The 14,179-nt window shown below is 44.2% G+C and overlaps 1 protein-coding gene and 1 long non-coding RNA gene across 3 annotated transcripts in view; one reads left to right on the top strand and one right to left on the bottom strand.

The window, feature by feature from the left end:
* The window catches only part of LOC144378845 (uncharacterized), a 32,309-nt gene extending 24,621 nt beyond the window's left edge, over positions 1-7,688 (bottom strand). The window contains exon 1 of the long non-coding RNA XR_013440672.1: positions 7,340-7,688. This is a non-coding gene — a long non-coding RNA (uncharacterized LOC144378845). The remainder of the gene's footprint in view (positions 1-7,339) is intronic.
* A 48-nt stretch (positions 7,689-7,736) lies between these two features.
* The window catches only part of MDGA2 (MAM domain containing glycosylphosphatidylinositol anchor 2), a 797,037-nt gene continuing 790,594 nt past the window's right edge, over positions 7,737-14,179 (top strand). For both annotated transcript variants that reach the window (XM_078053641.1, XM_078053640.1), the window contains exon 1: positions 7,737-9,163. In XM_078053641.1, coding sequence (XP_077909767.1) covers positions 8,884-9,163 — 280 coding nt within the window. In that variant the 5' untranslated portion in view covers positions 7,737-8,883. The remainder of the gene's footprint in view (positions 9,164-14,179) is intronic.

Genomic DNA, 14,179 nt, shown 5'->3' with positions numbered 1-14,179 from the left:
CTCATGATTACTCTCCTGAGTAACACATGCACTACTGAGGTAGGTTGATTTGTCCAAGCTAGGAAAGTGTGATTCCATAAAGATTTAGAAGAAAACTTCCTAAAGGAAAGGATCTGGATAGCAGCTCCAGAGGGCTTGGCCAAATAGTTTTTGTGTAGACTCTTGCCCAAGAGACAAGTGTGAGCTCCTGTATTTGTTTCTTATGGCTGCTGTAACAAAGTACCACAAACTGCGTGGCTTATAACAACAGAAATTTATTCTCTTAACACTTCTTGAAGCTAGAAGTCCAAAATCAAGGTGTCAGCAGGGCCATGCTCTCTCTGAAGGTGCCAGGAGAGAATCTGCTCCTTGCCTTTCTCTTAGCCCTTGATATTGTCAGCAATCCTCCACCTTCCTCAACTTGTAGATGCCTCACTCTGGTCTCTGCCTCTGTTGTTGCATGGTATTCTGTGTGTGTGTGTGTTTCTGTGCCTTCTCCTCTTCTAAGTTCATCAGTCATATTAGATTAAGGGTCCACCCTACTTCAGGATAACCTCATCTTAATTAATAACATCTGTTACAACCCTACTTTCAAATGAGGTCAAGGTCTGGGATTCTGAGAAGACAAGAATTTGGGGGGACACTATCTAACCTGGTACAGCTCCCTGTGCCCTTCCCCTCTTCCCTCCTCTATCTTGTATTCTTCCTGGTTAACCCTCAGACTACTTAGTCACATGTTTGGCTGGCCTTATTTTCTTTGCCAGTTTGGTGGCACGCTGGGATACTTGCCTATTCAATCTCCTAATTACCACATTCCTACCCACAGGTTTTTTTTTTCTCCCTCCTTCAAGGCACCTGTCATGAATTACCCCTGGGAACCCCCAACCTTCCACTTCTTTGGATCTACTCCCAAACTTGGAACTTGGATAATGTTTTGCTTCCTTGCGCCACCCATAATAGACAGGACCTAGTCCTACCCCCTTACTGACTTATTTATAGAGAATTGGGCTGTATAGCTATAACTAGTATTTTGAAATATTATCTTATATTCAAGTTGTTTCTGATTTCCTGTAATTCTTGCTGCTCTAAGGTTCTACATTTATCGAAGCTGAGCATACCTTCAGGGAAAGGGCAGAAACCAGGGAAAAAAGAAGTGTCAGGCATTTGAAAGAAAAAAGATGTTTTTTCGGGAAGACCTAGGCTTTAAATTATTAAGCTCTAGCTTGGAGAATTCAGACCACAGTAGTTTTTCTATAAAGCAGAAAGTAAGAAGAATGCAAGATTCAAATGACTTTCATTTTTCCCTTTGCTAGGATGGTCAACTTCCCTCTGGCTTGATGGGGGGCTTATGGCCAGGGAGAATAGAAGAGCCTAGAGAGAGGAAGGAAAGAGAGATGGTAAATTGGAAGATAAGGATATGCATGCTGCTGAGGGGGACTTCCCTGTCCTCTCTTGTGAATGAAAGGGAGTAGTGACCTTCATATACTTTAGGAATTCCATGGTATAGAAAGCTTATTTTTTGAATCTTGCCTTAACTCTTGGATGAAAATGCCTCAGAGTGCAAATCAGGGAATCTATAAAGGAGTATAAAGCTCAACATGGTATATTCAGGTAAAGAAAGAATGAAGAATAATACCATATAGTTTCCCAATGTGTATGGTGTAGAGGATATCTAGACTTTTCTGGTGACCCCAAAGAAGAATGAGAAAGTTCTTCAATGACAAGAAGTCTGCGAGAAGCCTGAGGTTGGAATGAGGCAGGAGCTGTGTCCTTATCACTGAAAGCCATTGGGTGAAGATGTGAGCAATGGGTGCAGTAGGGTAAGTGGCAGATTCTCAAAGATCAAATGGAAGTCTAACAATGTTGGATGAAAGAAGATACTTCTCTCTAATATAAGAACAAAACATGAACCAACCATTCATGGGGTGAGGACAAAGAGAAGAGCGTGTGAGAGAAACCCTGAAAAATTAGGTAATTAGATAAAAGGTGCTAAATTAAAAAAAAATTTTTTTAGAGAGAGAGAGAGCACGCGTATGCGAGCACGAGTGGGGGAGGGGTGGGGCAGAGGGGGAGAAGGAATCCCAAGCAGGCTCCACACCCAGCACAGAGCCCAGTGTGGGGCTTGATCCCTCAACTCTGAGATCATGATCTGAGCTGAAATCAAGAGTTGGACTCTCAACTGACTGAGCCATCCAGGTGCCCCAAAAGATGCTAATTTTTAAACCAAGAAGAGGCTGTGCTTCCTTGAGTTTTTCCAACCACTAGCTGATATGAGTAGCTTGTTAACAGATCAAGTTTAATTATGTTTAAAGTTTATGTTATGTTATGGCATATTATATCAATTGTATTGGTGTTGTGATGCCAAATTTTGAACCCACTATCTGATACAGCCCAAATTTCTTTTCCTTTATTTCCTATTACATGTACATCTATAAATTGCTCCAAATATACAATCAAGGGGACAGTTTTAGTTCAACTCCCTTCTAGTCCTTTTTATCTTATCTGCGGCTTAATCAAATCACTTCCTTGTCAGAAACAGTGGGCTTCTTTATATTTCCACCACAAAATTGCTAATCCAAATTTGGTGTTGATCTTTAATCTAGTCTACTGGTGACCTAGAAGTGTAAGCATTACTTCATACCAATCTGTTTTTAAAAGATAGTAAACCAAGCAAAATGATAAGCAGAAACTTCTCTGTGTTAATATTTAAGCTGTGGAGTTTTCCAAGGATACAACCAGAGACGTGGCACTTTCAAAAATAATCTTGAAGTAGAATTATACTCTCAAATTTTCAAGTTTTCAGAAGATATTAAGCTATTCCTAAGTACTGAAATGCCAAACCATTACAGATAAACTGTAGAAAGACTTCAGAATTCAATGTGACTGGACAGAAATGGGACAGATGAACTTTGAATGAAAGGAAGTGAAGTCATGCCTTTTAGAGAAAAACACTTCATCATACTTACAAAACTAAAGGTTCTGAGCTGTTAGCTAACCTCAAAATATAAGTGATTCAAGGTATTGGCCCCATATACTAATGCTAACAACTAACAAATATTATCAATAAGAATATTAAGAGTAATAATATATTATTTGAGCACTATGTGTCAGGTGCTGAGCTATGTATGTTATGTGTACTACTTTATTTAAAACTCTTAATAACCTCTTGCTCTTTTTGTTTTATGAAATAAGGGAAACGTCAAGGTCAAACTGATGTCAGAGATTCAAGCCCAAGACAGTCTGATGTCAAAGCTCAGACATTTACCTACTATGTTACACTGCCCTGAACTGAACATCTTCTACTCTGGAACAAATCTGCATCTTTTCTGTTCCTGAAATAGTGTCAGAATCAAGGGAGACGTGCCAGAATAAGAATAGATCTAGGGCAGGGCTACTAAAATTGTCAAGGCTATGGTATATGAAGGTAGGCTTTTAAAAAAATAATTATGGGTTCAAGATGCAAACTATAGAAAACATGAGTGGTTCCCAAAATCCTGGAGGTCTAGAACTATAGACTAGCATGTCTGTCTTAAAGAAGGAGTGCATATGAGAGAGAATATAATTCTTTACCAAATTTCAGGGATTTGTTATTTTTAAGCTGAAGATAGAATATCAAGACTATAAAGACCCTTGCCTCATGTTTTCTGCCTCTGCCTCTACTTTCCTGTGTTTGTGAGGTACTCTTCACGGGGAGCCACAATATATCTGAGACCTTAGCCCCATCATCTGGTAACAAATTACCTTGGCATCCTCTCAAAACAGTATCCATATAATCAGCCTTTCCTAGGTACCTCCTTTTTTCATTTAGACCCTGGATTTGCTACCTCTGGGGATTATCCTTTGGGTATTTTGTTACTTCCACAAGCCATATATCTCTCCTTGACTTCTCTCAGTCCATACAATGGGGATTTGATGTGCTTATTTATTTCTAATTTAGTAGGTGCCTTTCTCCTTCCCCTTTTTGTTCTCACTAAAGCCCTGTTGAGGGACAATCCTGTTTCCCAAAATGAAATCCTTGTCTCATGCTTAACACCAGTGTCTGAGTTCTGCTGTTTATGAACAAGTGCCCCTTGCCTGCCTCCTGGAGATGACCAGACCCCCGATGCTATGCTTTGTCTCCCTGATAGTAAATCATGTCTCACTGTCATACGAAACAGTCACTTCTAGGTGATGCTGCTTAGGTTTTTTTCTAAGCCTGCATGCTGTGAAGCTATTACTAAGTAGGAGAAAATGAAACTAGGTGGACAGGCATTTGGCTAGAGAAAACTTATCAGAACAGAAGATTCTGTACCCTAGAGGAATGTTCCATTTTAGGGTTTAATCGGACTTTATTATAATCTGGGTTAGCTTTAAAGAGAACTGGACCATTGGGAAGTCCATTGAGGAAGTGATAGTTTGGGGTCTCACATTCATGTCTGAGCCACAGAAAAATGGAGTTTGCCTTAACAGATTTTGGAAATATCAGAAGTAGATTTAGCCTCAGGATAAAAGGATTAAGCCAGGGGTCCATAAACACAGACAACCGAGGTATGATTCAGAGTGGGTTATATGGTCCCAATAAGCTGTGATATAAACCAGGAATCAGTGATCAAAAAGAATAAAGCAAGCACAAGGAAGTATGGGGCAACAGGTTAGTGTGTAAAATTTCTGAAAGATTACCTATATACCCCTGATGATTTCTACAATCTTGTTTGGTTTTATAAACAGGCAGGGAATAGTGTATATATGATTTAAAGGACTAGTGGGGAAAACAGGGAGTAACTATAAAAATACACAAGACCTGCTATTTGCCTTGTGGGAAGAAGCTAGGTTAGAAAGAAAGGACAGATTTACCACTGATCTTCTGACTTTGCCCTGCTCAGCTGTATTTCCTGAGTTACTACTTTTTCTTCTCTCTGTCCCACTATCTTGGGTGTATCTTGTACCAAGCCCTGATTCCCTCCATGACATTGCCTCTCTCATGTTACCTAGGTTGGAATGTCACGGTCATACTGGAAGATGGAGATAGAAATGAAAAAGAAACCATAGTAAATAAAACTATAACATGTTATTCAGGCAATTAGGGTTGTCAGAGGAAAGTCCCTAAATTTTCATGACCCTGTAATCACAAATGATTAAGTGTTCATTGCTGCTCCTGGTAGACAAAAGAATACTCTTAAGTGCGGCCTGGCAATAATGCAATGTGGGATTCCTTTGGGCTCTATGCCACATCCATATTCATAATGCAAAATCCAAGAAGCTGGTACTCCATAAAGTTATTTACACTGCTCCTATAGGAAACTTCTCTAATTGGGCTACAGAGTGTCCTGGGTCTGATTTCACTGTAGCCTTTGGACAGGTCTTCTAGAACTCCTTTCCTCTCTGATAAACCATCTCCCTGCCAGTCCTTAAGCCTCAGCTCAGGCTCACCACCTGGAGGCCTTTAGTAGCTAATGCTAGGTGTGGCTGAATACATCATGCTGGGTTGGTCAGGGCAGATAAAAAGAATGTTGAATTTCAAGCAGAAAAAAAAACTTGATTGGTTGAACTGGCCATTTGTTTCCATAACTTATCCATCCAGTATTTTCATCGGAACTAAAAAAAAAAATTAAATCCAGTGCAATTTTTATTCTCACTGTCATGTTAGCCAATTAATGGCTGCATGTAAAATTTGCCACCTAGAGCCCTGGGACTTTGTTTATTTATATAATACTCATAGTGTCAACAGAAGTAGTGGTGCATGTGTTGACCAATACACCCTGTGCACTATGTGTGTTTCTTAAAGGAAGGGATTCTGTTTCATATATTTTTGAATGTCCATATCCAGAATTAGGCCTGGCCCAGAGTAGATACACCTGGCTGTTTCCTCAACTGAAATAAATTCTACAATGTCCAGGTTCTCTAACTTCTCTCCAAGCTCCAAATAGTTCATGGGTATATGGTACTTCCCTAGGCAGAGATGGGCACTACAAGGAAAGTAAAGGCCCTGAGTTCCTGAAGCTTATGTCCTAATGTTGAAGGTTAAGGAAAACATTCTCTATTAGGGATTGTCACTTAGTCTGGATTCTGTAGTAAATGAAATACACTGAGATTCTGGGATAATAAGATATTTCAATCTAGAGTCCTGCAAACACTCAAAGAGCCTAGGATTCCATAAATAAGAGTGTCCCCCCCCAAAAAAAGGACAGTGCCAATACGCAGGTGAAGTGCTATTTGCAGAACATGAGCAGCTAAAATCTGGAAGTGCCTCATAGACAATACATATCGTGAGCTGCCATCGGAGAGTTGCAGTTTACTGTCCCTTGAAGCTGCTGTGCTATACTATGCAGGAATTATTTACTTTTAAAAGACAGATCTTCAGAAACTTAAGACAATTTCTACCCCCCGCCCTCCCTACATAAATGACTAGTGAACGTCATTCTCTTCAGAAATGCTACACACTGAGTTTTACTCATAAAATGATACTTAATTCCATCCAGGAAAGTGGCATTTCATAAAGAAGGGGTCCTCAACACTATGTGAGGCATCCATCGGGACCCTCTCAACATTCTTGGTTCCTCCTATCTTGGAAACCCAGAGGGTAAGCACTAGGTCACACCCTATAAAGATAATATACATAATTCACTTAGTTGAGTTAAAGGACCTTGGTGGAAACAATGGGGACTATTCATTTTCTAGTGCTTGGAGTTCCCTCCCCACAGCAGAAGTAGCAGGGAGAGAGGGAAATGCAGTATGTTATGCTAATCTGTTATGGGAGCAGATAAATGAATACTATGCTTCAGATTCTCCATAGCAATTACTTTTGTTACACATGTATAAATGCACGTTTTAGCTATTTTAATCACTTCCCTATCCATATGCTGTTTGAATAGTGAAGAATATATTCAAGAAAGTGAATTGCATGCAGGAAGCACTAATTATTGTGGTTATAAAAACAAATCACAAACCACAACTATATTCCCAGTTTTTCCCTATCAAAATTTGGTTAAGTATTTCTACTCTCGCTCCAATGTAAATTAAAGATGCCTCGAATTTTCTAATCCTTTTGTAACTATGAATTTCTTAATCCCAATATCAGAGCTAGCTAGCTCTGCCCCAATGAGAGTCTGTCTTTCACAAAAGAGAAAAGATTTTCAAAGCAGCTAACTTTAGTTTGAGACGTTGCATATTAAATAAACTAAGCTCTGAACTCCTAGTGTTTCTCTCCTAGAGAGGAGAGACACCTCATTGCCACGATGACCATATTTCCATTTAAAAGGACGGAAATGGGGGAAGAAACGAAGCCACTTGCAAGTGCTGTGGCCTGTTCTGCCCTCTAGTCAAGCAGAACGGGTCCCGGAAGACCTTGGGCGACGGGGAGGAGATAGTGTGCTGTAATTACCCTGGTCTAGGGTGGTAGCCGGCCCTTCGGCGTGCAAGCGCAAACGGCGGCATCAGGTATAATAACGGTGGTCTGCCGCCGCGGAGCTCCCAGAGAGTCCGGGGAGGGCCTCGGCGGGGAAAGCTGGAGGCCGGATGCCGCCGGCCTCGCGGAGCCTCTCGGCGCTGTCCATACTGATGAGCTCCTCGGCTGACACAAGCAGGCAGAGCGAAGGCGGAGCAGGGGAGGCAGAGGAGGCGCGGAGGCAGGCGGCTGAGCCGCGCACCCGGCTTTGACGTCGCCCAGCTGCGGCTAGCAGCTCGCGCTCTCAGCACGTAGCGCACAACGTGACCACACACAGCCTCCCTCTCTGGCAGCCCGGCAGCCCGTCCGCCAGCTCTCGGCTTCGCCCTCCTCCTCCACCTCCTCCTCTCGCCTCCGCGGCGCGCACCCCCGCGCACACCCAGGGATTCCGGCCGGCGTCGAGCCCTGGGCGCTCCGCCGCCCGGCCCGGCACCTCTGCCGCAGCTGGGTCCCGACCGGCGGCCACGCAGCCGGGTGTCCTCCTCAGGCGGCCGCTCCCGCGTTCACCTCTGGATGCCAGCACTACGTTAGCCCAGGCGGGGAACCCCTTCAGCGGCTCCCTCCTCTAAACTCCCGCCTGTCCCGACCGCCCCCACCCCTCCACCTGGCGGGGGCGGCGCGGAAGCGAAGAGGACGCGCGCGGTGCCGGTGGGCACGCGTAGACGTGTGTGCGGATCCGGTCTCTGCTTGGCATTCTCCCTCTTTCGCAAGTGGCGGTGCCTGGACTCTGGTTTCGGCTCCCGGAATTGGTGCGGCCGCCCGGAGCCCCCTCTTCGCTGGCAGGGCGCTAAAGGCTATTTTGGAGAACGGTGGTGGTGGTGGCGGCGGCGGCGGTGGCTGAGGCTGGTGCCCGAGAGAGCTCCAGACGCACACTCTGCTCCTCGTCGGTCCCTCTCCTTCTCCCCCCTCCTCCCATCCCTTCCTCCCCACCCCCGTCCCCTTAGCCCCACTCCTCCTCTTCCTCCTCCTCTTCCTCCTCTCCCCGCTCGGCGATGCGAGCCTGTATCGTGTAACAGGATTGGCGTTGCAATGGCAACTGATGGAATGGGGGAAGGCAAGACAGCAGGGCTGGGGGCTCCGGACTGCGGGCGGGCGGGCCGCTGCCGCCGCTTGACACTGCTCCGGGGACCTTCGCGAGTTACTTTGTAAAGGCGAACCCAGGCGAGGAAGCCCCTGCTCGGTGCCCCGAGTCAGAGGCCACTTCCTGCTCCGTGGCTGCCCGCGTCAGGCTCGCACCGATCGGCACCCCCGGCCCCTGGCCCGCGCCCGCTGCCAGCCCAGCGCGCCGCCGCCGCCGTCGCTGCGGAGACTCGAGCCCGCTACCCTGAAGAACACTTCGCCTCACGGCCCCCTTCCCATCACGCCCCCTGCTCCTCCCCGGCATCTGCGATTTTCCCAGGCGCCCGGTGTGAGTGCGGCGTGCGTGTGAGTGTGTGTCAGGGTATTGTGTTGTGGGAGTGTGTGTGTGTGTGTGTGTGTGTATGAGTGTGGGGTGTGCGGGGCTCCTGCGCTCCGCTGACGGCCGCCGCCGGGGAAGGACAGACGGACGGCGCTTTCTTCTTCGGCGAGCGGTTCCCGGGTACCTCGGCTCGGCCCGGGCGCGAGTGGAGCGCGCTCGGCTAGCCGCCGGCCTCCGGAAGGTCCCGCTGCGTCCCCCCTGGGCTGGATATGTTCATGTTCACGTGAAGATGGATTTAGTGTACGGTCTCGTGTGGCTGCTGACAGTCCTCCTGGAGGGGATCTCTGGCCAAGGAGTATATGGTGAGTGGAATCGCGACGCTATCGTGACCTTGTGATTCTTAGTTAAGATAGGCTGGCGAGCGAAAATGCACGACTCGCACCGTTCCGGGGCCCCTCCCGGCGTGGTATTTGATTTACACTTCATCACGTTATTGGGAGCGGTAAGGAGGCAGCGAGCGCGCTGCGGATTGGGCTGCGAGCCGCTCCCCCAGCGCCTCGGCTGGGGCTGGGAGTTGGGTCGAGTCGGCAACATTGCACTCTTGCGAACGAGTGGCTTTGCACTTGATTTATCCCCCCTGGGGACCGGAGCTCTAGCAGTCTTTGATTTAATAATGATTTGGCTCCTTGCATTGCCGCGGTGTCGGTGCCGCGGTTTCCCCTGAAGGGAAGCTTCGAATGTGACCCCAGTGAGCTTCCCATCCGTCTCCGTCTCCCGCCTCTTCCTCCTCTCCACCTTTTCGTGTTTTTGTTTTTGTTTTTTTTTTTTTTGGTGAATGCCTCTGTGACTTGATTTTCCGGCTCAGGGAGTGGGGTGACAGTTGAGTTGCGTCCTGCACCAGCGTTGCCATGAATACTGACTTGGGGAGGGGAAAATAGCAGGCAAGATTCTCGGTGCCAGACACAATTAAGGGACATGTTTATGTGAATGGATGAGCAAATGCATGAATGAACGGATGGCCAAGTCCGCGCGTCTGGGCTCCGGGGCAGGACACCAGCTCGCTGCAACAGGAACACAACCTCAGTTCTCTGGAAAACCCAGGTCTGGGCGGGTTAGGACCGAGAGAAGGGCGAGCTTGTTAATTTGGAGATTTTTAAGTCCTCAAGAGCACACCCAGGTTCCTTTGCTTGTCAGCAGTTGGCACCCTTGGCTTTCGGGACTGAAAGATACACTCACACACACACCCAGGCCCTGTGTGAAATGTGCGTCTTTTCCTGGGACAAGCAGGCAGTGCCACAAAGGGAACATAACTTTTGTGATCTCAAAGGTATGGTAGGGGAGGTTAGGAGAACAGCTCTTGAGAGTACAGCAGGCCAAGACTCTCCCACAACTCCCCTAGGGTCCATGTGTGCTGAAAATCAACCTGCTGCCCTTGGTATCTATCGCTGGGGGGTTTGGACCCCAGCACTGCAGTGCTAGGTCAATGGCTGTCCCCGGGGCAAAGGGCATGAGTGTTTGTGGAAATGTCAGAGCTCTCCCTGCAGACCCTAGAACTTACTGCAGAGAGGGTGTGGGTGCAGCAGGACCTTGAATACTCAAACTCTGGGAATGTGGAGTGTGCCCTGGGCAGCTGCTTGGAAAAGGATGTGGGAGATCTGAAGGGAGCCTTTTCTGTCTCCACTGTGTTCTTCCTGGGCTGAGCAGTGGGTGGGGGTGGTCCGGAGGGGGTCTGGAGTGGGGAGCTCCATCTGCCACTCCCCTTTCCTGTCTTCCTAGTTCCCTTTTTGGCATGGGCCAGGAAAATTTCACTTTCTCCCACTTATACACATTTTAATTTCCTTTCCCTATCCACCCTCTCTTTCCCAAATGAAAGAGAACTTGCTTGATGGTGGTCGTGGTGGTGGTGGTGGTGTGTATAAGAGAGATGTTGAGACTCCAGGCAGATCTTTTTGCTTGGCTGACAGCAGGAGGTGGGGCATTGAGGAAGGCAGGAATTCATTTACTGCTCTTTTGACTTCTGCTGGACTCTGATGTCCCTGAGCATCTGAGAGTGGCTAAGATTCTAGGGATGGAGGAATGCTGGAGATTGAGCCTTTTCAAGGAGCTGTTCCTTAGCGTGGGGGAGTCTGGATTCCTTTTATCCCATGTCTAAGTCTTTTTTCTTCCATTTGTTCTGACCATCCCAGCTAAAAGGATTAAAAAAAACACGAACGGTGTGTATGTGTGTGTGTGTGTGTGTTTGTGTGTGTGTGTAGGAGATAATGAGAAGTTAAAAAGATTGGGGGGACAGAACATGCTAGAAATGTTTGGATTAGAAAGGCATGGTACCAGTTTCCTGTCACTTTTTGTCATTCAGATTATTGTCCTGGCAAGTTTCATGTTGGGCAGGGGAAAAGGGTAAGATCTAGGAGTGGAGATAAGTAGGAAACATTTGCATTGAGATAATGTCCATGTTGCTTAACAACAAAGGGGGAGGCAGTTCTGCTACTGAACTGATTGATCATTGTGAGGAAAGTGGTGGTTTTTTTTTTTTTTTTTTTGTTTTGTTTTCTTTTAATATTGATGTGGGTATTAGGCATTGGAATAGAATGGGTTTTGTGTGAAAATTAATCAGCATCCCTGGTCTTTATAAATGCCACAGCTATTAGGTGGGTGAACAAATATATTTATGTGTTACTTTTTAAATATGTCTTAGCACAAGTTAGGTTCTCATAGTGGGAACCTCTAACCTTCAACATCAGCGTCACCTGGAAACTTGTTAGAAATGCAAATTTTGAACCCTCCCCCCCCCCACCAGACTTTCTAAATAAGAAATTCTCAATGTGGGACCCAGCAATGACTGTGATGCTTGCTGAAGTCTGAGAACCACCAATATGGACTTCACATTCCATTGCTTTGACTGTGTAAATCATGACCTTTCTTAATCTAAAGTAGTTTGAATTTTATTTGTGAAAGTGTTTATAGTGAAGAGAACAGTTTATTTTTATTTAGGTATAAAATATTGATCAATTGTGAAAAGGACATAGAAGAGTTAGTGTAAGGTTATAGATGTGTTTTGAACATTTTACATGAAGAGCCTTGAAGATGAATAAATGAAAAAGCAGGGCAATTATAAACAGAGACTTTAAAGACCTACATAGGAACTTTGCTACCATAAAAATCTGTATCCCTTTATCCCTTTGTCTGTATTTGCTAATGTAAAACCATTCATGTTACACACAAAGTATTATTTCTTAATATTGTCTTCTAGTAGCCAGGTTAAAGAAGAAGTAAAAATTATATGTAATTCAAGCAAAATTATTTCATTGTAGCCTCAAATTAACTTCATGATTTAGTAATTCAGTTTCTTTCTTTTTTTTTCTTTTTTTGGTAACAGAGTATTTGTTTTAAGGCACAGATGATATTGTCTTGAGTTACTGTAATCTTCTTTCTCTTGTGCTCAATCATCTTGGCACCATGTGCAGTACTTATGTGTAAAAGTTTATGCTATAGACCTACGAATTTATTGTCATTTATCTAGGGACATTGCTTAGCAAACTACCTGCACAATGGCTGAGATTTGCATGTGTGACATTTGGGTAACGGAGATTATCCTCCAATTTATATGTCTGTCTACCCTACCCTCCACCAATAATTCTGATGTCATTTAAAAAAGACACTTAAAAATTGACATTTTTCCTGTTTATTTCTTAAATACTCCGTATCAGAAATGGCATTACAGTGATATAAGTTGTTTGAAAACACTTCTGAAAGGAAGATTGCAGAAAAAGAATTCTTTATAATAGAGCAGCATCAGAAAATTTGATGCGGACTTCCTAAAACAACTGTTAATTATTTTGATGGATAATAGTCATTTGGAGATATCTGTATTTGTGTAGTTTTTGAAGTCCATTTTTCTTGAGTTATAGATTTTACTTTCTTGAATTTTAGAAAGTTATTTGCATTCAGAATTTTTCCTCAGAATACTGTTGGGATTTTAGTGTTTTGTTTTGATTTTAATTTTACTTACACTGAAAACCAAAGTCATTAAATGAACAATGAAATGGTATCCATTTTTGGCATTATTTTGTTGGACTTGCCTTGTATTAGGTTTAGGATAACTGATTAATCATAGCATCAAGGGTCATAATAAACCTCAGCTATGTGTATACTTAACTGAAGTACCTAGAGCCAAGTGATCCAAAGCATTTTCCTAGTTTTAAAAGTGTTCTTTGTAAGTTATTCTGCATCATAAACTGTCTGGGCTGTTTAACTATGTTTTCTTTTCTTTTTGTTTTAAAGATTTTATATATTTATTTAGCAGAGTGGGGAGAGGAGCTGAGGGAGAGAGGTGACAGAGAGAATCTGAGGTAGACTTTGTGCTGAGCTCGGAGCGGGACATGAGGCTCCATCTCATGACCCTGAGATCTTGACCTGAGTCGAAATCAAGAATCAGATGCTTAACCTACTGAGCCACCCAGGCACTCCCGAACTGTGTTTCTAGAGATCCTGTTGATAAGGCATCATACTGAGAATCATATCTCCCATAAACTTCTCAGTTGTTTTGCTAAAAAAGAAAAAAACAGCTCTATTGCTACATACTGTATTTTTACTTCTGACCCATCATGCCCTTAATTTCCAAGGAGGCTCATAAAAGATTATAAATGCATTAGCACAAGACAAATCTACAAATGAAAAACAAAATAAAAGTCTAAGTCTGAGTAGTTTTTAATGGGAGCTAAATCAGCCAATGACTAGGTATCCTGAAATGGTTAATGCACCCTCTATAAATAGCTCCTAGGATGTGCTGGAAGCAATAAATAGATAAGTTTATCAAACATACTATATTCACTCAATTCCAGTAATATCAATTATAGCAAGCTATATTCACTCAATTCCAGTAATATCAATTAATATCACATAATTTAGGAATGACATCCCAGGCAGTAGCTGTATAGAAAAGAGTTGGTGGAATTGAGAATCAAGGAATAAGGTGGAAAGGAAGGATCTGGAAGTTATTTCAGACAGTGGGTTGAATCTGAATGGACAGATTGACCCAAAAGGATAAGGTTGCTCTGGAATGTCTGTTGACCATTACATCCAGTCCCAGGATATTGCCATCCTCATGGCAAAGTTATCCCAAGTGCACTGAATTGTAATTTTTGTCCAGTTTGAGTGTGGAGAGACCCTGTTATATCATATAATGCTTTTGACTGAACACATATTTAGGGTGTCAGCCTGTGGGAAGAGAGGGGGATATTACTTTAATAAGTGTTGCTGAAAAAAAAATCAATCTAAAGCTCTACCACGTATAGTCAGCTCTTTTTGTCTTCCCACTCCTCACCCCGCTGTCTCTACATGCTCATACACATTCACAGACTAATATTGTCACGTCAGCA

The sequence above is a fragment of the Halichoerus grypus genome, chromosome 8, assembly GCF_964656455.1.
Source record: "Halichoerus grypus chromosome 8, mHalGry1.hap1.1, whole genome shotgun sequence".
NCBI lineage: Eukaryota > Metazoa > Chordata > Mammalia > Carnivora > Phocidae > Halichoerus > Halichoerus grypus.
The sequence above is the reverse complement of the archived record's forward strand: the minus strand, read 5'-3'. Positions and strand labels throughout refer to the sequence as shown.